This window comes from Equus caballus, chromosome 10 (assembly GCF_041296265.1).
Source record: "Equus caballus isolate H_3958 breed thoroughbred chromosome 10, TB-T2T, whole genome shotgun sequence".
Classification (NCBI taxonomy): domain Eukaryota; kingdom Metazoa; phylum Chordata; class Mammalia; order Perissodactyla; family Equidae; genus Equus; species Equus caballus.
The window spans coordinates 7,182,875-7,210,051 of NC_091693.1; the positions used below are offsets into that span (position 1 = coordinate 7,182,875).

At 51.4% G+C, this 27,177-nt stretch overlaps 2 protein-coding genes across 35 annotated transcripts in view; one reads left to right on the plus strand and one right to left on the minus strand.

Moving 5' to 3' along the window:
• Positions 1 to 1,163: 1,163 nt before the first annotated feature.
• On the minus strand, positions 1,164 to 12,171 carry THAP8 (THAP domain containing 8). 6 transcript variants are annotated; one of them, XM_070224127.1, is made up of 6 exons: positions 11,985 to 12,116; positions 5,634 to 5,696; positions 5,440 to 5,518; positions 3,817 to 4,009; positions 3,212 to 3,604; positions 1,164 to 1,756 (listed from the first exon to the last, which is right to left on the minus strand). In XM_070224127.1, exons 4-6 carry the CDS (start codon positions 3,961 to 3,963, stop codon positions 1,616 to 1,618), a joined length of 681 nt encoding a protein of 226 aa, XP_070080228.1. In that variant the 5' UTR covers positions 3,964 to 4,009; positions 5,440 to 5,518; positions 5,634 to 5,696; positions 11,985 to 12,116; the 3' UTR covers positions 1,164 to 1,615. The 6 variants fall into 6 exon arrangements, with proteins under 6 accessions (XP_070080228.1, XP_023505378.1, XP_023505379.1 ...); XM_023649610.2 differs by lacking the exon at positions 5,634 to 5,696 and having other exon boundaries at positions 5,334 to 5,518; positions 11,985 to 12,148; XM_023649611.2 differs by lacking the exon at positions 5,634 to 5,696 and having other exon boundaries at positions 11,985 to 12,129.
• A 26-nt stretch (positions 12,172 to 12,197) lies between these two features.
• Positions 12,198 to 27,177, plus strand: part of WDR62 (WD repeat domain 62) — a 47,358-nt gene continuing 32,378 nt past the window's right edge. For 15 of the 29 annotated variants that reach the window (XM_023649603.2, XM_070224113.1, XM_005596179.4 and 12 more), the window contains exons 1-9: positions 12,223 to 12,991; positions 15,713 to 15,804; positions 16,465 to 16,527; positions 20,562 to 20,619; positions 20,854 to 21,024; positions 21,880 to 22,017; positions 22,442 to 22,624; positions 24,186 to 24,346; positions 25,714 to 25,903. In XM_023649603.2, coding sequence (XP_023505371.1) covers positions 12,815 to 12,991; positions 15,713 to 15,804; positions 16,465 to 16,527; positions 20,562 to 20,619; positions 20,854 to 21,024; positions 21,880 to 22,017; positions 22,442 to 22,624; positions 24,186 to 24,346; positions 25,714 to 25,903 — 1,233 coding nt within the window. In that variant the 5' untranslated portion in view covers positions 12,223 to 12,814. Of the gene's footprint in view, positions 12,992 to 15,474; positions 15,610 to 15,712; positions 15,805 to 16,464; positions 16,528 to 20,561; positions 20,620 to 20,853; positions 21,025 to 21,879; positions 22,018 to 22,441; positions 22,625 to 24,185; positions 24,347 to 25,713; positions 25,904 to 27,177 lie in introns of all 29 variants that reach the window. The other 14 variants (XM_070224102.1, XM_070224104.1, XM_070224107.1 and 11 more) reach the window with 4 other exon arrangements.

The following is a 27,177-nucleotide window of genomic DNA, read 5'->3' on the forward strand; positions in this document are numbered from 1 at the left end:
AGGAAGGATTTCCTAGACACTCTCATAAGCACTTACCAGGCCCAGAGAAGTTAAACCACTTGCCCGAGGGCACACAACAAGTAGGTGATGGGGCAAAGACTTGAATCTCAGCTGCCTGGCTGCAGAGTCCGGGCTTTTAATCACCATGCTACACGGCTGTAGCAGTGTCTAGGGGATAGATCTGCCAATGGACCCCTCCAACCCTCTTGAAACCTCTCCCTCCCCGGGAAAAGCCTCCTGGAGCCGGCCCAGGCCTTCCTGGCTCCATCATCCTGGCTTGGTTGTCACACCTGGTTGGCTGTGGCCTGAACTGCCCACAATCGACCTGGCTTGAACAGGGCTGGGAGACGGCCTTCCACCCCTCATCCTTCTAATGCGCAGGCCCAGTAGCTCCATCTCCAAAATATTTCCAGAATTTCATCCCTCATCCCCGACCCCAGGCCCTCATCCTGGTCCATCCTTCAACTTCTCCCACCTGGACTATGGCAACAGCCTACTCCCTGTTCCTCCCCCCCCCCCCCCTCCAGTCTGCTCCCTGTACGCAGCCACAGGGACCCAGTAATCCTATCCTGTCAGGACCGTCCTCAACTTAGAGGTAGCTGCTTGCTGTACCTCACTCCAGGTAAAAGCCAATGTTCTCAACCACAGCCCACAAGACCCTATGTGAACTTTCCCATCAGCTCTTCAATCTCACCTCCTCTCACTCTCCCCCAACCATACTGGCCTCCTTGCTCTTCCTCACCCCAGGACCTTTGCACTAGCTGTTCCTTCTGCCTGGAATGCTCCTCCCCCAGATGCCTGCTTCTCTCTCTCCTCTCTTTTGGGCTTTTACTTATTGATGCCTTTTCAATGAGACCTTCTCTGCTCTTTTTATCTAAAATTGCATCCTCCTCACCCCCGACACACACACTCACTCCTTCCCTGCTTTAGTTTTCTCCATAGCAACACTGCCCTCCTCCAGCTGACACCTAGATGTTGGGCATTTGCAGGGGCTGTTCTTCTCCCTGGAACATCCAGCCCACGTGCCTTCCAGGGCAGCTCCTTCTCATCATCCAGGTCTCTCCTCCAACATCGTCTCCTTAGAGCATCATCCTCCCAGCACCCCCCCACCCCGCCCCACCCCGTTACATCTTCATTCAGTCTTTAGGGCACTTATCACAATCTCAGATTATCTTGTTTATTAGTTTACTAGTTCATCTTCCACTCAGGCAGAATGCGAGCACCATGAGGGCAAGATTTTGCCAGCTGTGTCCACCGCTGTGTCCCCAGCTTGGCACCAGACCTGGCAAGGGGTAGGAGGGGCTCTTTAGAAGCAGGTCCAACTCTCCCCAACCAACCAACCCTTGTCCTGCTCTGAGGCTGTTTTACTGACGGCAAAGATGCAAGCTGGAGGTGGGAGGGACTTGGTGTCCAAGGGAATTGGGACTGACGGGGGTCTTGGGCCCAGATTGGCCCTAAGGTTCAGGGGGTCCCTAGGTGGGAGTGGTGGGAGTCAGGCCCTGAGGGAGGCGCTGCTGTGCCCCAGGCATGGTGGGGCTGGGCCAAGCCCATGTGTGATATGTCTCTCTTCCTCTGTCTTCTGTCATCTGTCCCGCGACATTATCTGTCTTGGCCCTTATGCACTAGGGGTCTGAGTGTCCCGAAGCTCAGGCATGGCGTCCACTGTGGGAGGTGCAGGGCCTTGGGCGAGGACCACAGCTATGTCAGACCCTCCGCAGATGACGGTGAAGGCTTGGGATTCCTCTGGTCCAGGGAGCTGGGCCGTCCCAGGCAAAGAAGTGGCAGAGATGGAGGACACAGTGGGGAGTGAGAGGAGGGAAGGAAAAAGGGAGCGGGGAGAAATGGTGAGGAACAGGGAGGCCGAGGTGGGAGGGGGTATCAGGAAAGAGAGAGAGATGTGGGCAGAGAAAGATATGGGGAGACAGGGAAGCAGATGTGAGAGCAAGAGAGACATTCACAGGGCAATAAAGAGGTATGGGGAAAGAGGGAGAGAGGTGTGGGGGGAGAGAGACATGGAGAGACAGAGAAGGGGGATAGGAGAAATGCAGGGGCAGAGAGACAAGGCCACAGATAGGGGAGACACAGGAAGATGCAGATGAAGAGAGACATGGGCAAATGGGGAGACAGATGGGAGGACGGAGATGAGGGTCAGAAAGACAAAGACGAATGTGGGGGAGAGAGGAGGAGATTGAGAGACAGGGACCGAATGGGGGTAGGGGAGGCAGAAAGAGACACTGTCAGCCCAGGGGCCCTGGGAGACTCCATAAGAGCCCCAGGCCTGAGACTGAGCTCTGTCCTTGCCCAACTGGATGCCCCTCTTGTGCCCCAGTGTGGTTCAGGCCACGGTCTCACACATAAAGCCTCCAGGGGCAGCTACACTGCAGCTCCAGCTGACTGCTACTCTCTGGGAATATGAACCCATTGCTGCCGGCTCTGCTGATCTGCCTTCAGGAAAGACAGAAATTATTTTAAGACGTTGTTGAGGCCGAAAAAATCTTATCCGTGGGCCATGTCCAACCCACTGGCTGTCAGATTGAGACACTTAGCTACAGAGGGACTCTCGGGGGCTCTTTTCTGTGAAACCCCCTCCCACCTGTCTTGTCCAGGCAAGACGGAGAGCCCCCAGGGACCTCTAGCTTGGCCCTAGGGTTTTAAGCTGGGAAAAGGCCTGGTCAAACTTTGATTTTTAAAGACATGATACCTCTCTCTCTCCAAGAAAATATTCAGCAGTAAAATACAACGGGGCAAAAAGGCCTTGGAAAGGCCCCAGGAGACTCTAGCACAGGGGATTCAAACTCAAGCCCGACAGGGCCAGGCAGGGAGCTCTCCAAAGGACAGCACGGGCCTCCTCTGCTGCCAACCGCCTGCCTGGCTCTGAAGCCCGGCCCTGCAGTACCGGCTGCCTGACTCTGGGCAAGTTACTGGGCCATCCTGTGCCTCAGTGTTTTAATCTGGAAAATGGGGACAACACAGTATCAAGGCCTAGTGAGTTTTCAATAGTTATTAACTGTGTCTAGCAGGAAGTAACCGCTCCTTAAATATTACTATTAATAAATGGAGCGGTCACTAATCAGCTCCGACCAGTAGCTGCTTGGCATCGCCAGATTGACTTTTTCCCAGAAAAGCCGGAAATCTGGAAACATGGGGGACGTGTTCTGCTTTCTCGACACCGGCCCTTAGTTTCAAGGGAGCCCCGCACCGCCGCACTCACCCCGCGCGCCAGACCCCGGCGCGCGCGCGCCACCAGCCTCTCCCCGCGCAGCTGCTGCGCCAGCTGCTCCAGGGCCTGCAGCTGCGCCCGGTGCCGCGCGTGCCGCCGCTGCAACCTCCGCACCCGCCGCTGCAGCGCGCCCAGCGCCGCCCCCAGCCCGGCCCGGGGGTGCTGGGCGGCCACTCCGGTGCGCGGCCCTGCGGGGGCCGGGGCAAGGGCCACAGGGGTCAGGAACATGGTGGCTGCTGCCTCGGGGCCTCCAGATGCCGGTCCTAGCACCACGAGGTGTACAGGGCCAGGGGCCGGGACATCTGGACCAGGGGAGAGGGGCGTGGTCTCCTGCGGAGGCGGAGGCACGCCCCCCTTCTCGGTGCTTCGGGAACTCCGCTGCCTCTGGAAGACAAGGCATGGGGCAGGGGGATGTCAGGGCTGGAGTGATGTCCGTGACTCAGAGGGGAGTTTCCTCAGGAGGGGAGGGCTGAGGGTCAGACTCCAGGAGGGACTTCCCTCAGGAGACGAGGGCTGGGGATCAGACTCCACAGATCATTTCCCAGGTGGGGAAGGCTTGGGGTCAGGCTCCAGCAGTGGGACCTCCCGGCGCTCACCTTGGTGGGCGGCGCCCGGGAGAAGATGGAGGGCACCGCATCCGGCCGCAGGTAACGCACGCCCCAGCGCCACTGGAAGCATGAGGGCGTGAAGTGCTCGCTGCACAAGTGCTGGTGGCAGCTGGGCACCCAGTGCTCACGGCCCATGTGCCGCAGCCAGGCCTGCAGCCGGGGGCCATCCTTCAGTGGGAACCTGTGGGGGTGGTGGGGTTAGCAATATCAGGTCGAACCCCACCTCTCCCTGAGAACACTCACACCTGGAGGTCCCCAGGCTGCAAACTTCTGCCTCCCCTAGGCCAGAAACTGGCCCTGCCTCCCACCCAGGCTCTCTCTACCTCCAACCCACAGCCCATCCTTGGCTCCACCTTTTAAACACCCAGCGTCAGCCACCTTTCCCACGCCCCGCCCCCCCGCCCCGCGCCTCCTCTCCAGGCTGCAGCCTCTCCTGGCTGGGTTTTAGCAGCAGCCCCCTTCCTAGTCTCCTTGCCCAAGGCCACTCTCCCTTTCTCCCCGGTCTGTTCCTCCGTGTGAACTGAGGGAGTAGCTGACAAAATCAGACAAATCTAGGATGTGAGAGATTCCACATTCGTGGGGTGGAGTTATAGGTTAAAGGAGATTTAAGAAACATCACCCCCAAATGCAAACGTGGACCTCACGTGCAACAAACCATTCTGTAAAAAGACATTTTAACAGTTGCGGAAAACTGAACGTGCACTGGCTATTAGATAATTGCAAGAAATTAATTTTGCTAGGTGTGATAACTGTATTGGTTTATGCTTCTAAAATAGTCTTAGAAAAACATTCTGAAATATTTATGGGTAAAAGACTTAATGCCTGGAATTTACCTTAAAATGCTGCATTAAAGGTATATGTGGGAGGAAGTGGAACAAAGATTGGCAAAATGTTGACAACTGGTGAAACTGAGTGATGGGCACATGAAGATTCATCTATACAACTCTATTTTTTTGTGCATGCTTGAAAACACCTGTTAAAAAGTTTTTTAACAACTCAACAGCAACAAAAAAACAGGTAAACTGATTAAAAAATGGGGAAAGGACTTGAATACACATTTCTCCAAAGAAGATACACAAATGGCCAACCAACATATGAAAAGATGCTCAACATCACTAATGATTAGGAAAATGCCAATCAAAACCACATGATATCACCTCATAACCATTAGAATGGGTATTATTAAAAAAAAACAGCAAATAAGTGTTGGTGAGGATGTGCAGAAATTGGAAGCCTGTGCACTGTTGATGGGGGTGTAAAATGGAGCAATGTCTATGGAAAATAGTATGGCGGGTCCTCAAAAAACTAAAATTAAAAATAGAATTACCATGTGATCCAGCAATTCCACTTCTGGATACAGACCCAAAAGAAGTGAAAGCAGAGTCTCAAAGAGATATTTGCACACTCATCTTCATTACAGCATTATTCACAGTAGCCAAAAGGTAGAAGAAACCCAAGTGTCCATCAACAGATGAATGGATAAGCAAAACGTGGTATATACATACGATGGAGTATTTTGTGGTTGTTAGTGCCATCAAGTTGATTCCGACTCCTAGTAACCCTGTGTACGGCACAGTGGAACCTGCCTGGTCTTTTGTACCATCTTCTCACCTTCTGGTGCTACATCAGACAATGCTCCACTGCTATGCACATAGTTTCATGGCCAATTTTTTCGGAAGTGTTATTCAGCCTTAAAAAGGAAGGAAATTATGACAAACGCTCTAATATGGATGAACCTTGGGGACATTATGTAAGTTAAATAAGCCAGTCACAAAAAAACACAAATATTGTGTGCTTCTACTTACATGAGGTATCTAGAGTACAGGAGTCAAATTCATAGAAACAGAAAGTTTCCTGGCTGCCAGGGGCTGGAGGGAGGGGGAAATTGGGAGTGGTTCAATGGGTATATAGTTTCAGGTTTTCAAGATGAAATAGTTCTGGAGATTGGGTGCACAATAGTGTGAATAAACTTACTAGTGAACTGTACACTTAAAAAGCATTAAGATGGTAGATTTTATGTGTATTTTATGACAATTAAAAATAAAAATAAGTTTTTTTTTAAATGAACTATTTGGCTTTCCCAATGGGGATGGGTGGGGATTATCTGATCAGGCACCCTCTCATGGCGCCCCACTACTCACTTGTCCCCAACAGCCGTTTTTGCCCTCTTATATAGCAATACACTCTCTATTTAGACCTGGGCTCAAGACTGTCCACAATAAAGACCTCATTTCCCAAGTTCATTTGCAGCCAAGGGTGGCCGCATGATTAAGTTCTGGCCAGTCTGTCCTGCGGCAGCTGCCAGAAACTGTGAAACATTAAACGTTTATTTGAAGCTGCTAAATTTAGGGATAGTTTGCTATGCAGCATTAGATGAACTAATCCAGTCAGTCATGCACATCCCACCTTCACCATGTCTTCCGTATCTGTGACATTTTTTACTTAATACTTTTCTTAAAATTGAGTAACTTTAAGTAATTCCCAAAGATACCTAAAAGAGAAACTTTACACCACAACTGAAAACAGAAAACCAGTATCGATTCCATAAATAGAAGTTAACCAGAAAAACATCTGGGTACTTTTACCCACTGAGGGTTATGAGGCGTGCTCTCACTTTGCTAAAAAGGAAGAGTAAAGGGTGTTAGAGAGTGGGGGACATTCCCATCTACAGGGGACAGGGTGATCTACTCAGGCACACGCACACAAAAGAACACTACACAGCTCTAAAACAGACTCCGGAGGCCTTCGATAAACTAATGTAGTCAGGCACACGTTAGGTAAATAAAGCAAGGTTCCAAACAGAGTCTATCAGCTTTTAGTTACTGTGGTAGGCTGGATAGCGGCCTCCCAAAGATATCTATGTCCTAATGCCTGGAAGCTTTGAATGTTATATTTCATGACAAAAAGTGTGATTAAGTTAAGGATCTTGAGATGGGGAAATTACCCTAGATCATCCAGGCTGACTCTAAATGCAATCACAAGCGTCCTTATAAGAGGGAGGCAGAGGAAGATACTACCATGGACAGAAGAGGGGAAAGCAATGTGATCATGGAGGCAGAGACTGGAAAGACGTGGCCACAAGCCAAGGGATGCCGGCAGCCACCAGAAACCAGAAAAAGCAAGGAACAGCTTCTCCCCTAGAGTCTCCTAGGGAACGCAGCCCTGTCGAGACCTTGATTTTGGCCCAGTGAAACTGATTTGCACTGTGAGAGAATGATCCCTGTTGTTTTAAGTCACCAAGTTTGTTACAGCAGCCACAAGAAACTAACACAGTAATAAAAGGGGAAATAAGAACATATATTCAGATTTGCATATATTTGCATAAAAGAACACTGGAAAGGACACGTAAGAAACTGAAGAGGCCACCAGTGGGGAGGAGGTGGATGGGATGGACAGAGATGAGGGAGCAAGACCTCTCAGGCAAAAGGCGGACAGAGAGGGAAGAGGGGGCAGCTGGTGAAAGAGCACAGACGGGCTGACTCAGACAAGAGCTGTGGCCCCCTAAGAACAGACCCCAGGGCACTCAGCCAGGACCTCTGGCTGCTGCAGTCCCTTCAGCCTCTGCCTGGCATCCAAATGCTCTCGCCAGCCCCATTCTGCCTGGACACGCAGGAAATCCCTGGCAGCAAGCCCCCCTCCCGGCCCTCCCCAGCAGAGACTGCCAACTGACTACTCCATAGCCACACTCTTCTTCTTCCTCACTAACAAAACTCCCCCTTTATTTCAGGCCTGATGCGCTGTGCTGAAGGACTGTCTCCCAAGTTCCTCTGCAGTAGGTGGGGCCACGTAGCTAAGTTCTGGCCAATGAATACTTTCGTGTTGTGTGACACGTCTGGGATGGTACCTTAAAGGCAAAGGAGTTCTCAAATGGAATCAGGGTAGCTCGAGGGGAAAAGGAGGAAAGTGAGTATCATAAACCACCTCTTCCTCATTTGGTTTTGTTCTTATTTCCTTTTGTTCCTCTGGATGGCAACCTTTATAATGGGCAATATCCCTCTCTAAAAATCTACCTTAAGTGGACAGCCAGTCTTCTTTTTAGAGAATATTTTAGCCTTGCTGGTCATCTTATCTAGCGCATGGAGTGGTATACACTGCTGGAAGTTCTTCTTTTTTCCTTACTAACACAACTCAAACCGTTTTCAGGGCAGTTAAATGACCAGCTATAAGACTACATTTCCCAGCCTCCTCTGGGGTTGGGGGGAGACCACTGATGAAGAACCCACCATTGGGTGGGGTTTCTGGGAAGGCTTTGTAAAGGGAGCCGACTCGGTTTGGAGTTGAGTCCCTTTTGCTCTTCCTCCCTTCCCCTTTCTTCCCACCAGAAATGGTAGGACATAATGGCTCGGGCTCTGGCAGCCATCTTGGATGGAGGCCACATGCTAAAGATGACAGAGCAGAAAGATAGGACCCTCATCCCTGGTGATTGTGAAACTGCCACATGAGTAGGGGTCCACCAACCTCTTACATCCGAGAGAAAAATAAACCCTGTGGTAGACTGTATTACGGTTCAAAACATTTGCTGCCCTTCTTCACATGAAGGTTACACATCTCCGCTCCACTCACCTGCAGCTTGCCATAGACTTGCTTTGGCCAAAGGAGTGAAAGTGACATGGGCCACTCCTAAGTACAAAATTTACCAGGAGCCATTGGGTGATCCTTCCCACTTTCTGTTTCCCCCCCTCACAAGACCAGCAATACTCCACGGAGGGGCAGGTCCCTCGGCCTGAGTCTCCAGTTAAGAGACTGTGGAGTAGGGGCACGAATGGCCTGCGAAGGACATAGTGCGAGCGAGAAATAAACCTTGTAGTAGTAAGCCACTGAGATTTTGTGTTTGTTACTGCAGCATAACTTAACCATGCTGATCCCTATAGACCCCCTACTTTGTTTAAGCCATTGTTATATTGGGATTTTGTTACTGCCAGCCAGATGCAATTCCTGACTGGTAGGCCCTCTGTTAGAGATGACTGTCGTTTGTCCCTGAAAGGGCCTATGACAGAACTAATGAATGTTTCCTCTGGCTGCTGGGTAGACTTTCAAGGGATTTCCCAGCAGCCACTTCCCCAGAACGTCTCACCTCGTTCCTACCTGGCATCCATGCCCTCCCCTGCATCTCCTCTGGAAACTGCTCCTCACTCTACTCTTAGCTAAGTGGCTTCTGCGAGACTGCCTCGGGTGGGCCTTGAGGTGGGAATGGGCTAGCCTATGTGAGGAACAGCCTGGCAGCCACCGGTGGAATTTAACCAACCAGACATGAACTGATTTTTATAAAGTCTGGCTGCTATGCACAGCTGTCACTGTTCTCCTCCTCATTCTTATATGTGAAGCACTCAGAACACTGCCTGGCATACAGTAAGTGCTCTTAAGTAAGTCATTATTGTTGTGAGGGAGGCAAGAGTGGAAGCGGGGAGACAGCAAGCAGCTATCACAGTGTCTCATTAAGAGATGATGGTGGCGTGGACTACACTGTGAAAGCAGAGGTGACGAGAAGCGGTCAGACTGAATTTTTTTCTTTTTCTTATTTCCTAATAGTTTCGCTAGGATTTTTTCCATTTGCATTTATAATTGTATTGCCAAACTATTATGGGTTTTGTTGTGATTGCTGCAGGATGGGGATGTGTTTGGAAGGTAGAGTCAAAGGAAGGGTGAATGGGCCAGACGGGGGTGCAGTGGTGCTAAAGAAAAGAAAGGATCATGGATGGCTCCCAGGCTGTGTATGTAGTTCTTCACTGTGTGACCCCTCACCTATCCACGAGCTCCGTCAGGGCAGGAACAAGAGCTGTCAGGGTCCTTTGTGTCCAGCAGGAGCTTGCTTACTCCAGGAGACACTCAGAGTTGCTGAATTAAAAAATGGTGCTAGAGTGATATAATTTAAAAAGCAAGTCTGGGGGCCTGCCCAGTGGTGTAGTGGTTAAGTTTGCATGCTCCACTTTAGCGGCCTGAGGTTCATGGGTTTGGACCCCGGGCATGGACCTAGCACTGCTCACCAAGCCATGCTTTGGCGGCATCTCACATAAAATAGAGATGGGCACAGATGTTAGCTCAGCAACAATCTTCCTCAAGCAAAAGGAGGAAGATTGGCAACAGATGTTAGCTCAGGGCCAATCTTCCTCACAAAAACAGAAGGCAAGTCTGCACACACTGATTTCGGCTTAAAGACACCTCTGCACTCCTCCTACCCTGCACCAGGGTCCCTCCAGGATAGCTGGGACATGGACTGCCGGGTTTCCTGAGGAGCCCACCTGAAATGCATTCATTGAATTCATCCAACAAATATTTACTGAGTGCCCACTACGTGCCAGACACTGTTCTAGGTGCTGGGGACAAAACACAGAACAGGACAGACAAAAATCCCTGCCTTCATGGAGCTGACATTCTAATTTATTCTAGACAATAAACAAATACATCAAATATGTGACATGGCAGAGAGTGGTAAGTTTAGAGGGAATAATAAAGCAGGAGGCAAATAGGCAGACTCTGTATATATCTGGGAGAGGGTTATCATTTTACACAGAATCGTGGTCATAAAAGGACGAACTTTCCAGGCAGAGGGAACAGCACAGGCAAAGGCCCTGGGGCAACAATGTGCCTGGCATGGCAGAGGAACACTGAGTAGGCCAGTGTCATTGGAGCAGAGTAAGGGGCAGGAGGGAGGAAATGGGGTCATACAGATATCAGGAATCCAGCTCCTGTAGGGCTTTACAGGTCTGCTTTCTGCCTGCTCGAGCCTCACCTTCTTGTCTTTTATAGAGCGAGGTGGGAGTCAGGGGAGGGATCTGAGCAGAGGAGGGCCCTGATCTGACTCAGGGGTTCACAGGTCCCCTGTGACTGCCTGTGGGGAACAGACTGTTGGGAGCATGTTGAGCAATGAAGAAGCTATAAAATATGCAGTTGGGAGGTGATAATGGCCAAGACCAGAGCAGAGGCAGAGAAGGGGGTTAGAAGTGGTCAATTCTGGAAAAAATGTAAAAGGGGAGCCAACAGGATTTGCTGATGGACTGGATGAGCAACGTATCCTGGTCAGTCCAATTAACAAACCTGCAGTCCAACAAAGTCAGGTTTATTTACCATGGCAACAAGGGAGACTGCACAGCAGAGGGACTGGGGCGAGTCTCATAAAACAAAGAAAAAGAGAATAATTATCTGGGTTTCAGGGAAGGCTGAAGTGTAGGTGAAACGTAAACGAAACAGGGTTGGGAGAGGCTCAAAGCAAAGCAGAACTGTGTGTAAAGGGATCAATATCAGGTCTGGATGGTGAAGTGGTCCCAGGATCCTGTCCCCTTGGAAGCTATAAAGTTTTGATAGATGTGGCCTGCTGTCCAGAAACCCCTTACCAGCAGCTCTGCACCTGGATTATAAATCGAGGCTGATTCTCTGTGCCAACGTGACCTAACTCCTCCAGGCGTTGAGATGTTTCATGCTTACTGATACAATTTCAAACAGCAAAGTTTGTGGTAGTATGACTTTAGAGAACAAAGCTTCCTACTGAGTAAGAAAGCAGTAGTCACTCAAAGAGGAGGAGTTGTGTCACTTTACATCTGCAGCATGTCCCTGAGAAAAATATACATTTTTTTTTCTTATTAACGCTTCAGCTGGCTTTTTCCGTGTCGGTTAATCCAGCCAAATCGATGAGAAGGCAGATTTTTTTTTTTCTTACACTTCAAGCTAAGATTTTTACTTTCTCAAGTGTGAGGAAAGAGGAGAGGTAAAGATGACGCTAAGGGTTTCTGGCCTGAACAACAGGAAGGATTGAAAGCTATTAACTAAGTAGGAAAGGTTGTGGGAGAGACAAGATGCAGGAGCTCAGTTTCGGACGTTGAGTTTGAGATGCCTCAAATTCGTGGAGGCGGCGAGTGGGCAGTTGTAGACTCCTACAGAGCCTGGATCAATCTCACTTCCCCCTGCACAGCCCTCCTCTCGTTCCGTTCGTCCTGTTCACTATCTGCAGTTAAATAAGTACCCCTGCTGTCACACAACTGCCCCTTTGCATGGGCGGCATCTGCCGGTGAACGGCTGGGAACACCGTCTCCCCACCTCGCGAACTCTGCTTCTAGACGCCTGCGAGCTGGAGCAGGCGCCCCGCGCAGCTGCGTTTATCTCTGGCCCCGCCCCCACAGGGCCCCGCCTCCCCGCCAGCCCCGCCCCGCGCGGGCGCTCACTTGTAGAAGCTCACGGGGCGGTTGTCCGCGCCCAGTCGGCCCGCAGTGTTGGAGCAGTTCGGAGCCCGGCAGTACTTGGGCATGGCTGTCCACCCCCGCCGAGTGTGGACCGCTCTGCTGCGCACTTTGGTCCTCCCCGGGCGCCGCCGAACCCCGCCCCGCCCACGCACTCGCCGCCCGCCTCACGTGACGGCCCTGGGTGCCTGGTCACGTGCTGGGGAGGGAAGAGAGCGCCTGCGTCCTACGTGCCCGGCCGCGTTACCACAGCTACGCCCTCCTCAGGTGGCCAACGGGGAAGAGCGAATGCGTCTGCGCAAAGCCGGATCTTAGCGACCCGGACCTAATCACGTGTTGGCGGAGATGGGGCGTCACCGCGCTTCTGAGTCTGCGCCAACTTGGCAGTCTCTTTCGCTCCACCCGACGCTTACATCCGGGCGCCTGCCATTGCGAGGATAGTCGCCCTGGGTGGGGGCGGGGGGGGGGGGCAGCAAAAAGCGAGGTGAGGAGGCTTTGGCCTTAGCGTCGTAGAAGTTAAAACCTGTACGTTTCAGTGAATGATGAAAACACAGATTGGATAAAAAAGCCGCCAACTTGTGATCGAGCATCAGGTCGACTAGCTGTGGCTCCACCCTGCCACAGACCCTCCGCTCCGCCTCCTAGCCCTCATTGGTCAAAAGCACCGCCCGGCAACCATGCGATTGGCCAGACCGGCGGCCTGCCGTGTCCAATGAGCGGCGGCGCCGGCTTTCCCGCGGCGGTTCGCTATTCAAGTGGGTTGTGGCGGCGGCGGCGGTTGCGGAGTGTAACGGTCGCCCGGCTCCGGCGCGACGATGGCGGCCATAGGGCCCGGAGGCTTCGCGCGGAACGATGCAGTCGAGAAGCTGCCATCCGTCATGGCGGGAGTTTCGGCGCGGAGGAGCCAGTCCTCTCCGCCCCCTGCTCCACCGGTCTGCCTCCGGCGGCGGACGCGACCCTTGGCGGCACCCGAGGACACGATGCAGAACCGGGTGAGGTGCTGCTTGCCCTGCCCACCCCATTTCCTGGCTCCCTGGGCCTCCCCTAGTCCCGCCCTTAGATCTTTGGCCCCGCCTATCAGCCCCCCGCCTTCCCCTCAGGCTACTCTGTGGCCCCGCCCCATCTCCCAAGCCCCGCCCCTTTAGCCAAGGCTCCTCCCACCTTCCCGTGTTCTCAGCTCTCGGGTACTGCCTGTCATTCCTAGCCCCACCCTTGGCGCATTCCTGGGTTCCTCCCTGGTCCCATCCCTGGGAGTGTATTTTAGGTCTGGTCACCTCCTAGTCCCGCTTTGCTGTGCATCCTTTCAGTCACATTTAGACGTCTCTCTGGGCTCTTCGACTGCTGTTGACCTGGCCCCACGCTGCGTCTCCAGGGTCCCTACCAGGGTTCAGTCCCGAGTCCTACCTGCTTCAACTCTCCCCCAGCTCTACTCCGCCTTCCGTCACCCCCTGCCTTCTCTTTCCTTCTCCATTACCAAGGTGGGATTCTTATTCCATATTGCCACCCTAAATTGTGGAGAGTATGTGAATGATATTTGTAAAATCTCAGCATCGCTGCCTGAAGGGAGGGCGTACAGAACAGTTCCCTAAGTCCTGAGACACAAACAAAGGGGAAGATTTGAGAGTAGGCAGAAGGAATTCGATTAGCACAGCAGCAATTTTTAAAAAATTGTTCTCCAATTCCCTGAGCCACAAAGTCTGCTTTTACAAATTGGAGATAACAATAACTATACCGTGGAGCTGCAGAGAGCTGAAATGAAATTGTGAATAGGGCCCAGAGTCCAGGTAAAGGGTGGATACATGGTAGCTGCTGCTGGATCTTGTTCCTGCCCCTTGGCTTCCTCTCACTCTGATATCATCCACTCCTGGCTGCAAGGCCCTGGGCAAGTGGCCTCTGCCCACCTCTCTGGCTGTACCTTCTTGTCCTCCTGCTCAGCGGGGTTCAGTCACACTGGCCTGTTTTCTGTTTCCCTGAGGCTCCAGGCTCTTGCTGCCTCCTCACCTTTGTGTTTCGTGAGTCCTCTGTCTGGGCTTTTTGCTGCAGTCTACCTGGCTGGCTCCCCGTCTCTCAGGTCTCAGCCTGAATATCCCAACCCAAGAAGCCTTCTCGAACCCCAGCCTAAAGCAGACACCCACTTTAATCTCTCACCCAGCGCCCTGCACTTCATAGCCCTCATCTTGTGTGTTTCTGAAAGTGAATGTACAGAAGAGAGGAATAACGGTAGCAGTTTCAGAGAGGCAGTACAACAAGGTAGTTTAGAGCACCACCTCTGGACCCAGCCTGCCTGGGCTTAAATTCTGTTCTTCCTGCTAGGAACTTTCCTGTGCCTCAATTTCCTCATCCATAACATGACGATAATAGTATGAATATTCCCTTATAGGGTATTTTTGAGGATTAAGTGAGCTCACATATCTTAAGCACTCAGAACAATACCTGGCACATTGCAAGTACTTTGTTAGTGTTAGCTACGACTGTTATTATTGTGTATTTTGGTTAATTGATATCATTTATTTATTTTTCTTGTTTGGCTGCGCAGAGTCCATCTGGCTTGCAAAAGACCTAGTCTAAACATGACCAGTTGTACTAATCCTCAGTAATGCTGATTGACGGATAAAACCCATGTGAATGCCACTGCTTGGGTGCCTGGGTTAGAGTCCTGGCACTGATCCTTCCTGGATGGGTAACCCCTCTGGGCCTCTGTTTCCGCATCTCTGAGATGGAGAGGATGATGCCAGTAGTGACCAAATCACAGGGTTAGTGTGAGCATTAATTAGTCAACACAGTTAGAGGTATTGGAACAGTGCCTGGCTCCTGGTAAATGCGCACTAAACGTTAGCTATTGGTATCTTGTTTGCCTTTCATTTCTGAGGCCAAGGACTTAATGAGAATGTTTTACTTTGTAATAATTGGAAACTCATCTATTCAAAATGTGAAAATGTCACAGTTCTACAAGTCCGTACTCTAAATTGTTTAATCAGCCATGGTGGGGACTGGCCCATTTAGCTTACTTTGCTTAGAGAGTTTTTTTCATTTTAAATGTGATTGTTCACTTGTTTCTTTACTTATCGAACCTCTAGACTGTGAATTTGGTGAGGGACTGGACAGTGTCCACTTTGGCTCACTGCTGTGTCCCCTGCAGGGCCCAAAGTGCTTTTCACAGCCAGACTACCAGGGTTTATAGCCCAAACTTGCCACTCCACAGGGCTGGGACCTTGGGCCTTAGTGTCCTCATCTGTAAAACAGGGCCGATATTGGTGCCTTCTTCCTTGGGTTGATGTGGGGTTCCAGGTCTTTCATCTGTGTAAAATACTTAGAGATTTCCTCAGATGTCACCTCACGGAAGCGTTCTCCCTTCCCCCACGCTCCCAGTTTCCTTCCCTGCATTGTTTTTTTCTGTTGTTCCTGTCATTGCCTGGCGTTTATTTTACATATTTGTTCTGTTCATTTTCCATGTCCTCCATCTCATCACCACCAGAATGTGAGCTCCAACAGGGCATGGAGTTTTGTCTCTCTTCCTCACCATTCTGTGCCCTTCACTGAGCACTGTGTATTTGTCAAAGGAACACTGAGGAGAACGAGTGTGAGCTGCTGGTGCATGACTAGAAGCTCAGTGAGTGTAGTGTATATAACAGGATCTGAATGGGTGGCTGAGGCAGCTGTGCCACTGGGCCCTGCTGGGGCAGGTGCTTCTGACTGGGGCCTTTTCCCTGCAGGTGTCACTCGAGAAGGTGCTCGGCATCACAGCTCAGAACAGCAATGGCCTAACCTGTGACCCCGGCACAGGCCACGTGGCCTACCTGGCAGGGTGAGTGAATGGGTGGGCTTTGGCTTGTCCACCTGCAGAATGCAGATAATGCTGCTGACCTCTCAGGGCTGTGGAGAGGATTCCACGGGCCCATCTGTGTCTAGATTGGTACCTGGTATGAAGTGAGGGCCATGAAGGCCTCATCATGACTGCAGGTGGGGGGTGGCAGCGATCCTGGGGAAGACGGGTGGTTGAGACCCAAGCTGCGATAGCAGGCAACCTGGATTTGTGTCTCAACTCCACCCTATATGCCCCTTTCCGACCATCCCTACCCTGTCCCTGACCAGCTAGGTGGCCCTGGGCAAAGGACTTCTCTCTGGGCTTCAGTTTCCTCGTCTATAAAATGAGACTGACTTCTGACCTCACTTGGCAGTTGTGAGGATTTAAAGAGATTGTGGAAGTAAGGTCTGATTAGCCCAGGGCCTGACAGAATGATTTCCACAGAAGAGGTCTTGGTTTCTGTTTAGTGACAGAATAATAATAATAATAATAATGTGAAGTGCCCTAGAATTCTCAGCATAGACACCTGGAGGAAGAGACCAGAGAATCTTCTGTTCAGAGGGAGCCTTGTTTATATGTGGGCACCTGTGTTGGGAATAGAATTGTCCCTAGGCCCCAGTACTCCCCTGAGTTTGGGCACATGTTCCTCTTTCTTCCCAGCTGTGTGGTGGTGATTTTGAACCCCAAGGAGAACAAGCAGCAGCACATTTTTAATACTGCCAGGTAGGCTGGGGCCTGGGCATGGGGTAGGGGTGGGCCCAGCATCCTGGCACATCCCCCCCACACGTTGCCTGGCAGTGCTTGCGGATGGGAGACTCACGCGTTCACTCACCCATTGGTCTGCTCCGTGCTTGGTACTGTTCCAGGTGCTGGGGACACGGCAGTGAACCAAAGAGATGAGAGCCTCTGCTCTCGTAGAGCTGACAGCTCAGTGGAGGAGACAGACTCAACCAGTCGGCAGATTACTAGCCGACTGTGACCACTGCTGTGGCGGAGATGATGGGATGTGTTAGGGCAGGTTTGCGGGCAGAGAGTAGTGCGGGCAGCCACATCAGAGGGCTCAGAGAAGGCCTCCCTGGGGCTGAGACCTGCAGGAAGTGTGGGGGTGAGCCCTGTGAAGGTGGGAGGAGAGCGTTCCAGGCAGAGGGAACAGCAAGAGCAAAGGCCCTGCAGTAACTGAGAATCTCGGGTTTGAGGAACAGCCAAGGATCCATGTGCCTGAATGGAGGTGTGGATGAGGGGGAGATGAGGCTGGAACAGGCTGAAGCCACGTCACACGTGCCTTGGCAAGGGGGTTGGATACTGTTGCAAAGAGTGCACTGTTGGGCATTCACAGGCTGGGGATCGGCTTTCCTCACTGCAGCCCTCCAGTATGTGCTATCTCCCTTCTCTGTTTTACTTTTCTCCACAAAATGTTCTGCTTTCTGATGTTCTGTCCAATTTCCTCACTGATGACCTCCATAGTCTGCTTTCCACAGTGTGAGCTCTCTGAGGGCAAGGACTTTGTCTTAGTTCAACCTGTGTCCCTCTCCCTTAGAGCAGTGTCTAGCACATGGATGGCACTTATTGTTTCCTGAAGGAATGAATGTGATCTGGGTTGTAGAAGGATCCTCCAGCCGCCAGTTTATTGGAGAAGGCCCTTGTTCTGAGCAGGCCCCAGTTGGTGCCCTGGGGTCTGCTTTGGGACTGATTGATCACTGTGTCGTCCTGGGGCTTTGGTCCCAATTGGGTTGTGACCTTTGGGAGGCACCCCACTGCCATTATTTATTTCATAAATGCTGCAAAAATATCACTCCGTGGTGTAGCTCAAGCTTAGCTCCTTTGGCCTGGTTCTCCAGGTGGACGAAGATGTGAGTTTTCTTCTTCCCTTATGGTCCATAAGGTACAGTCCTTAAGATATGGCAGGTCCCCGTGGCATGACAGATACAGATTCCCTCTTGGAAGGGGCTTCTTGGACCTTGGCTCCTGGCTGTGGGTTCTGTCCCTGGTGGTGAGGGCAGAGGTGGATTCCAGTCCTGGCTCAAGTGTTTGTTCACTACGTCTTCTCAGCTGAGACACTTCTTGGCAACAGTCGCAAACTAGAGGCCCATGGACTTGTCTGACACAGTATGTCTGAAAGATTGGACTAGTTGACAACGTTTAAAGTTTTTTACACAGGAATCCAGATGCCCTCTCATTTTGGAAAAGTGAGGGATTCTGGCCCCTGGGGCCCACATTCCTCCTGTGGCAACGATGGGCTGGAGTCTGGTGGCATTTGTCAGAGCCCCCTGGGCCAGTTCCTCTCATCCTCCCTGTTGCCTCCCTGGTTGCTGTAGACAGTGGAGTAAATAACCTTGATCTGAAGCAGGCGGCATGGAGGTGTCACTCTCAACCACTGGTGGGTCTGTCTTAGGAGGCGGTGTGGCCTGTGTGGAGGTTTTCACCCTGGCTGCGTTTCAGCCCCCTGATCCCTGGGCCTCAGCCCCACAGAAGGCTGAATCAGTTAGTCTAGAGCCAGGCCTGGGCATTGGCAATTTTTGAGCTTTTTATATTTGAAATAATTTCAGACTTAATAGTACAAAGAGCTCTTGTACGCCTTTCATCCATGTTTCCGAAATGTGATCGTTTTACCGCATTTACTTTATCATTCTCTATACACATTACTTTTTTTCTGAACCGTTTGAGAGGAGGTGGCAGACTTGATGTCCCTGTACTTCTAAGTACTCCAGTGTGTATTTGCTGCAAAGAAAAAAGGCAGGATCCTTAAAAACCATAGTACATTCAGCAAAATCAGGACGTTAAAATTGGTACATCACTACCATCTACTCCTCATTCACATTTCACCCTTTGTCCCAAGAACATATAGCAGAAGGATTCTGTTGAGAATCACATATTGCATTTTGTTGTCTCTTCAGTCTTCTCCAGTCTGAAGCCATTCCTCCATCTTTTCTTGACTTTCATGACCTTGACGCTTTTGAGGAGTACAGGCCAGGTATCTTTAGAATGGCCCAACGTTGGGTTTGTCTGATGTTTCCTCATAGATAGATTCAGGTTCTCAGAAGGAGTGCTGCGTTCTTCTCAGGAAGTGCACAGCATTGATCTCTCCCCTGACTGGTGGTGTTTCCTTTGAGCTCTTGGTTAAGATGGTGTCTGCCAGGCTTCTCCCCCGTGAAGCTGCTCTTTTCCCCCTTGTAATCAGTGAGTAGCTTGGGGGAAGCTCCTCTGAAACTGCAAATATTTCCCTGTTCCTCACCAAACTTTCACTCACTCGTCTCAGCACAGCTTTGACGTTTTTCAGAAGCTCCCCAGGGAATTCTAATACGGGCTTAGAGGCCAGGGCTCTGCCCTGTCTGGTGAGGTCAACTTGGCCAGGGCACCTCCCTGTGTTGAGGTCTCCGCACCTCAGAACTGGCTAACGAGAGTCCTGGCTTCACGGAGCATGTGTGAGGAGTCAGTGCAGTGATGCCCTCACGGCATTTGGCAGAGGGCTGGGCACAGGGTCGGGGCGTGCGACAGGTTAGGAGTAGCTGCAGGCTACAGAAACCCCACAAGTGTGGCTTAGAACACAAGGATGTGCTCTTCCTGCACCTAAGGTGGAGGCAGGCACCCAGGGGGCTGGTGTCTCTGCGAGTAACAGGGACCCCACTCCTTTTGTCATTCTGTGCCACGCTTACTGTGAGGCTTCTGTTCTTGAGGTCGCCTCATGGTCCAAGATGGAGTCTGGCTGTCCTGTCTTCATTTCAGAAGGGGAACGAGTGGGGAGCAAGGCAGAACGTTCCCTTTGAGAAACTTTTCTGAGAGTCTCACAGAGCACTTCAGCTTACCTCTCCTTAGCTAGACTCAGCCGCGTAGCTGTGCCTGTGCAGCTGCGAGAGAGGTGAGGAAGTACACTCTAGCTGGGGATGGTGCTATCCCGGTGAAAACTGGGAGTCCGTCAGTGAGGGAGGGGGGGCGAGTGGTGTTGCCTAGGCGGCCCCCTTGTCTGCTACGGTAAGGAGCCTTAGGAAGCCACCAGAGGCCTGAGTTGATGTGATCAGTGTTCTGTGAGATTGTCAGAGATTCACTCAGAAGCATTCACTTAGTTTTCTGCATGCCAGTTTACTCGTGTGAGGGAGGCAATTACTACACTGTTAAAGAACAGAGGTACAAACAGGATTAAAAGAGAAGAAGGAGAGAAAAAAACAACAGTTTTGGAATGGTGAAACTTGCTGCCCAAAAAGCGTGCAAACTAGTCCGGTCATTGAGGCCTTGTGCGGGCTCCCTGGGAGTATCAGAGACATGCTGGTTGTTTACGTGTTTTCCAGAACACCTGAGTGTTTGGCAGTGGCGCACACGCTGCAGGCTGTCTCAGCACGATGTCTGTGGGGTCCTCCCTTCAGCACCACCCCACAGGCCAGATCTGTATATTTCCTACATCTGAATTTCTCAGGGTTAGAGGGTGGATGGGGTCTTAGAGCCCACCCCTGCTGAGGGAGAGGAAGGAGGGCCCCCTACAGTGTCCACCCCATCTGGATTTGGGGCTTCCGGGAGGAAGGGGCCTTGCTTTTACAAAGCACCCATCCCCTGGACTGCACCCACTCCTCCTGGCCACAGGGAATGCAGGGAAGTGCTGTGTGCGGGCAGGCACAGAGGCTGCACGGGCTCTGTGGGAGCAGCTGGCGCTCACCTCTCTGGCCTCTTTGGGAGTGAGAGTGGGCAGAGTGCTGTGAGCGCAGCCAGGCTGGGGTCTGGCTGCCCCCTCAGTGGGACCAGTGGTCAACCCCTTTCCTTGTCCCCAGGAAGTCTCTGAGTGCTCTGGCCTTCTCCCCTGATGGGAAGTACATAGTGACGGGGGAGGTGAGTTGTGACCATGATTGAGTGGGTAGGGAGGGGTCTTGGGGCCATTCCTTCTGTGCCCAGCAGGCCTGCGGAGTCCCTGGAAGAGCTCCTTCCTGGGACAGAAAAGCCCTGTGGCAGATTCGGGGGGAGCTTTTTGGGCCCACCCTGGCGCAATGCCACCGTCAGCCCTGACAGCCCCTCTAGACCTGCCTGGAGCAGAGCCAGCAGCAGTCATGGCCCCACCTTCCCCAGAACGGGCACAGGCCTGCCGTGCGCATCTGGGACGTGGATGAGAAGAGTCAGGTGGCAGAGATGCTGGGCCACAAATACGGCGTGGCCTGTGTGGCCTTCTCCCCCAACATGAAGCACATCGTGTCCATGGGCTACCAGCACGATATGGTGCTCAACGTCTGGGACTGGAAGGTGAGAGCCAGCTCGTGGGCGTCGGGGCGGGCAGCCTGAGTCTCAGGCCTTGGAGAACTAGATGAGATAATCTGGCAAAGTACTCGCTTACCCAGCACATCTTTATTGAGCACCCACCACGTGCTGCTCCCTGTTCTAGGCACTTCTGTAGGGCAAATGACAAACTCCCAACTAGTGGGATTATATAATTATTTTTATGTTGACCAGCCGTGGCCTTGAGCAAGTGACCCACCCTCCCTGAGTCTGTTTCCTCTTCTGTACAATGAATATAGATGTCTCTGCCTCCCTGAATTGTGAGAATTCAATGAGTCAATATGAAGGCTGGACTTTGGAACAGCTCGGGGAAGCCTTGGAATCAGCAGAAGTGGCTGCCAAGTTCTGGCTCTGCTCATAGTCTGCTGTGTGACCTTGAGCACATGACATCCCCACTCTGAGCCTAGCCGAGCTGAGGGAGAAGCACCTCCCTTATAGGGCTGTTGAGGGGATTCCCTGAGTTATCCTGTGAAGGGCTCAGCAGGGCCCAGAGTGAGCCCTGTGTGTGGTAGCCATGGGTTGTGTCATCCTTTCCTCCCAGCTGTGACTGTCCTCGACACCGTGTGTGGGTTGCAGAGCTTGGACTCTTGAGGAGAGCTCTGGAACTTAGTCTCATATGGAAACCTTCCTAGGCTTAGTCTCCTCTGTATTGGGAATGAGGAGAGTGCCACACACAGGTTGCCCCGTAAAGTGGCTCCCAGGAGGGCCCAGGGAAGACGGACTTGGAGCAGGGAGAGTCGGAGAGGCAGGGCTGAGGGCAGAGCCGTGGACAGTCTGGTCAGGTGGCTACTGGCATGAACTTCTCTGTATTGCTTCTTTCAGAAAGGCATTTTGGTGGCTTCCAACAAGGTCTCATGCAGAGTTATCGCCCTCTCCTTCTCCGAGGACAGCAGCTATTTTGTCACCGTTGGGAACCGGCATGTGAGGTTCTGGTTCTTGGAAGTCTCCACTGAGGCAAAGGTGAGTTTCTGTCCCTGCCACCCCAGCCAGGCCCGGGGAGAAACCATCAGGGACAGCATGGACTCCTGTTTCTACCTGAGATTTGGGGGCAGTGGTCTCAGAGGTGTCCGGCCTCTCAGGGGTCCGCTTCTGCCTCCGAGCCTGCTCTCCAGGTGCTGACTGGCAGGCCCTGCTGGGACACTTCCCCCGACGCCCTCCGTGCTCCGACTCCGGGGCCAGACCTTGTTCCTGGACTGCCGCCTTCCAGCCAGTCTGCCTGGAAGTGTGTGTTCTGTTTTTCCCTCCCTTCTCCTCCACTTGGAGGAGTTTCTTGGAGTCCTCTGTTTGGCTGTGTTGTATCTTCTGCTCATGAGAGGCCCAGTGGGACCTTGCTGGGGGCTGGGCCCTGTGGACGGTTTCTCACTGTGCTCTGCTGTGCCTCCAGGTGACGGGCACGGTGCCCCTCGTGGGGCGCTCAGGCATCCTGGGTGAGCTGCACAACAACGTCTTCTGTGGTGTGGCTTGTGGCCGGGGCCGGATGGCAGGCAATGCCTTCTGTGTGTCCTACTCGGGCCTCCTCTGCCAGTTCAACGAGAAGAGGGTACTAGAGAAGTGGATCAACCTAAAGGTACCCCCCTCCCCCTCTGCCTTCAGTGGGGGAAACTTCCCATGACGTGTCTCCAGGGACACTCAGCAGTGTTCCTGCCTGGTAGTTGATCGCACCAGCTCTGGGTTTGTCTTCAGATTCTACTTGTGCAACTCCAGTGAGTGACTTTCCCTTTCTGAGCCTCAGTTTCCTCATCTGTAAGATGGCAATACTGCTGCCTTATCTCACAATTGATAAGGGAGTCACATGAGATAACACATATAAGGGACTTAGCACAGTGCCGGGTACCCTGTAACGGGGATCAAGGTTACGATTACTTCCCCATCACTCTTTGATCCAGTTTACACGTCTTTTCATTGACCACTCTTGGCATGGGAGGTCTACTTTTTTTTTTTTTTTTTTGAGAAAGATTAGCCCTGAGCTAACATCTGCTGCCAATCCTCCTCCTTTTTTTTTTTTTTTTTTTGCTGAGGAAGACTGGCCCTGAGCTAAGATCCATGCCCATCTTCCTCCACTTTATATGTGGGACGCCTGCCACAGCATGGCTTGCCGAGCCGTGCCATGTCCGCACCTGGGATCCGAACCGGCGAACCCCAGGCCGCCAGAGCAGAACATGCGCACTTAACCACTGCACCACCAGGCCAGCCCCATTTTTTTTTTAATCTAAAGGATCATTGATTTAATTTTTCAGTCAGAAAAGGCTATACAAAGTACATAACATTTTAAACTAAAGGATGGTATATCAATAAATTGCAGAACCACTTTTCTTGGAGATCTGAGGGTTTGAGTCCAAGCTGTCTCCCCATTCCAAGATTGGATGCCTGTCTGGCCATCAGCAGGAGCATGGCGGGTCCCTCCTTTTTCTGTTCCTGCTCTTGTGACTCCCCTCCAGAGCTCACCTTTAGGGTTAATGGCGTGGTATCAGGCATGGGGAAGAATTCTGAGTTTTATCTGTCTTTCCTAGGTGGTTAAATATCATTTTTTTTTATTTGAATCCTCTTGCTAGAACTTATGCAACTTTTAAGCAAGGCAGAAGCTTTTGACAGATGGCTGTTTAGTCCCTGAGCATCTAAACAACTCAGAAATTTAGTCCCTCTGGCTTTGGGAAAACTCCCGTAATCTATCTCAGGACGTCTTGCACTTCCTGCCCCTTCTGTCTGCGTGTCTTCCTGTGTACAGAAACGTTTTTCTATGCTGCTATTAAGCGTGATCTATGAAGTTGTTTTTGAGCAGTAGGAAATAAAATTTAAGCTCGATTTCAGCCCTGTTACTGCAAGTGACCTACCTGAAGTCACAACCTGCCAAACAGGTATTTTCCACCCCCAGCTGACTTCCTCTGTAGATAGCAGCGACAGCTCTCTCCCAGGTCGTGCATCTGTCTGCCTGCCGGCATGTTTCCTTCCACACTGTCTGTGTGCTGTATCCTGACTTCACATATCTTAGAATTTGCTAAAATGGGCTTTTCAGACCCAAGAAACTATAAGGTTTCTCAGGAGGCCCAAGGCTGTTCTGTCAGTCCCCATGTCCCTGAACCAGGCCACGCAAAGCACCAAGTCCACTTAGGTCCCCTCTTCCCCCACAGGTCTCCTTGTCTTCCTGCCTCTGTGTCAGCCAGGAGCTCATCTTCTGCGGCTGCACAGATGGGATAGTCCGCATCTTCCAGGCCCACAGCCTGCACTACCTCGCCAACCTGCCCAAGCCACACTACCTCGGGGTGGACGTGGCGCAGGGCCTGGAGCCCAGGTACTACCCCACAAGGGGAGGGAGAGGGGCCCACCCAGAGTCTGTCTGCTGGTGTCCATCCATGCTTCCAGATCAGTCTACCTATCTGGCCAGCCCTGGGCTGGAAGCAGGATACAGCTATAATGAGGCAGCAAAAGCTCTGCCACCATGAAGTCTGCAGTCTAGTGAGGGAGCTCGATGAGAAACAAATACATAAGATCATTTTAGATAGTCATAAACACTTTGGTGAAATAAAGGAGGGACTCAGAAAGGAGAGTGCCTGGGGGTGGGGCTGTGATGATTGGGTGGCCAGGGGAAGCCTCTCTGGTGACAAGGAGCCAGCTGTGTGGAGAGCTGGGTCCTGACAGCATGTGGAAAGGCTTAAGGGGACAGCACGCTGGGCTTGGCATGTTGTGGGAACAGCTAGGGGCCATGTGGCAGAGTCCAGTATGCCAGGGGAGGGTGGTAGGAGACAGGTGTGAGCAGTGACGGAGGCTGCCGGGAGGAGCGTGTAGTCTATTCTGAGGTCCTGGGAGGCCAGTGGGGGTTTCAGGCGTTGGCATTACATGGTCAGGCCTTGAGCATTAGATCCTCTGGCTGCCACGTTGAGAGCGGGTGGAAGCGCTGAGCTGTGGCCTGTCTTCCCCTTTGTTGTGAGTCTGTTTTGTGGGGTAGGGGGCTTCCTAACCAGGAGGTGCTGGATACCTGGGGCCGCCTCTTAGTAGATTGCTGGACATTAGCTCCTGGGTACATTTTCTAAGAGAGAGCCTAGAGGGGGCAACTGGCTGTCCCAAAGGAAAGAGAGAGTGGGTCAGCAACCCACAGACAGTGGTGTGCTATAGTAGCCAGGCTGCCCAGTCTGCCACCTTCTGCCATGTGCCCTCGGGCAGGTCAGTGTATCAACCTGTGCCTCAGTTTCCTCATCTGTAAAATATAGCCCCTGCCTCTCATGGAGGTCGTGGGGATTCATTGCAGCTAAAGCTCTTACTCGGCACACAGGAGGTGCTCAGTACACTGTAGCCATTGTGAGGAGGCCCCACGGAGTTTTGATCGTGTCTTGGTGGGGCTGACAAGAGAGACAGCCTGAGTATATGCCCATTACCCTTCCTTGCTCAGGGAGGACAAAGCTTGGGTTGGGTGAAATGAGGGGAAAGAAGTGTTAACTGGAGTCGAAAATTCAAATGCTCTCAGGGCCAAGCAGAAGCTTCCAGTTTACAATCTCTATTAGAAGCAAAACAAAGGAAGAGGAAAGGGAGAAGTGGAGTTGGAGTGGGAGAGATGGACTACCATGGCATTGCCAGGCATAAAACAGCTGGAGTGTCACAGAGGCAGCTGTTACTACTCACAGTGACATTGATGGTGATTGATGACTCGTGTGGCCTTGTTAGCTTCCTCTTCCACAGGAAGGCAGAAGCAGTCTACCCAGATACAGTGGCGCTGACCTTCGACCCCATCCACCAGTGGCTGTCCTGCGTGTATAAAGACCACAGCATCTACATCTGGGATGTCAAAGACATCAACAAAGTAGGCAAGATGTGGTCGGAGCTCTTCCACAGCTCCTACGTCTGGAATGTGGAGGTGAGCCCCGCTTATCCTCCCCCCGCCCTTGCTCAGCCCCAATTGGGGTTTCCGCAGAGTTTGGGAAACCCATTCAGCTATTCCTTCAAAAGATACTCGTGGACCCCTACTATGTGCCAGGTGCTGGGGACACAACTGGGAAAGAAACTGACAAAAGTCTTGCTCTCGTGGAGTTCGCATTTGGGTGGGAGAGTCAACCCGTAAACATCATCAGTACATAATATGCCAAGTAGCAGTACCTCTCTGAGAAAGCTAAAGCAGCAGAGGGGAAAGGGGAGTGGTGTGTGCTGTTCTGGAGAGGAGCATGATTTAGGAGGCCTCTCTGAGGATGTGACATTCAAGCAGAGACCTCCAGGGAGTTAGGGACTGAGGCTAGTGACCACCAGGGAGAACAGGAAGAGCGAAGGTCCAGGAGCAGGGGCATGTGTGCCTCAGAGAGCTGCACAGGAGGCCATTTGGGGAGTGTAGTGCTTTTTCTTTTTTAAGTGTTGAAGAAGTTTTTATTTTCTGAGAATGACTCCGTGGGCATTCTTTATTCTCTGAAGCTGCTCTAAGTACTCCTTACAGATAAGACAACTGGTAGAGAAAGAATCATATCTACTTTTTTTTTTTTTTTTTTGCTGGAAATTTCTTACTGCTAGGAATGTTTGTCAGTGGCCCAATTCAGGATTGTGAGAAATGACTTCTCTTGAATAAGCTTATTCAGCCCTTTGACTGCTTGAATCCATCTGCCTTTGTGGATCTGATGTTTCTGTTGATAGCACTTTTCTCACTTAACAAGAATGTTTTTAAAATAATTTTTAAAATTTGTATATAAATATATTCTTTAAAAAAGCTGAAATATTACAGATAAAGCTAACATCTATTTTGATCACCTCCCCACCCCTCCCCAATCCTGCTCTCTCTCACTGTCACTCTTGTTTTCAGTTTAGTATTTCAGTTCATTTCTTTGCATCTCCCTATTATATATGTATATCCTCAACAAAAATATCTGTGGATGGATCTTTTTGTCAGTTCTGGAAAATTCTCAGCCAGTACCTATTTAAGAGTTGCCTCTATCCCTTTCTCTCTCTTCTTCTATAACTCTGATGTCCTATCTCTCTCTCTCTTTCATATTTTTTTAAATAAAACAGAACTAGAAAACCGAACACACAAAAATGTACAGTTTATCGATTATTGTTGGCAACTGTTGATGCTTAATGCCTAGATCCATTTATTCATTGGGGCCTGCAATATGGTGCTATTCTAATTCTATCATTTCTTTTTGTTAGTTG

Bases quoted from the DNA above. Each gene is read 5' to 3' on its own strand.
- THAP8 (XM_023649608.2), bottom strand. From the start codon at position 12,067: ATGCCCAAGTACTGCCGGGCTCCGAACTGCTCCAACACTGCGGGCCGA. The intron at 4,010-11,984 runs GTGAGCGCCCGC...CCACCCCCACAG, and splicing joins CGCCCCGTGAGCTTCTACAA to GTTCCCACTGAAGGATGGCC. The intron at 1,757-3,211 runs GTGAGTGCGGCG...GGGACGGCCCAG, and splicing joins GCCGGGGTCTGGCGCGCGGG to CTCCCTGGACCAGAGGAATC.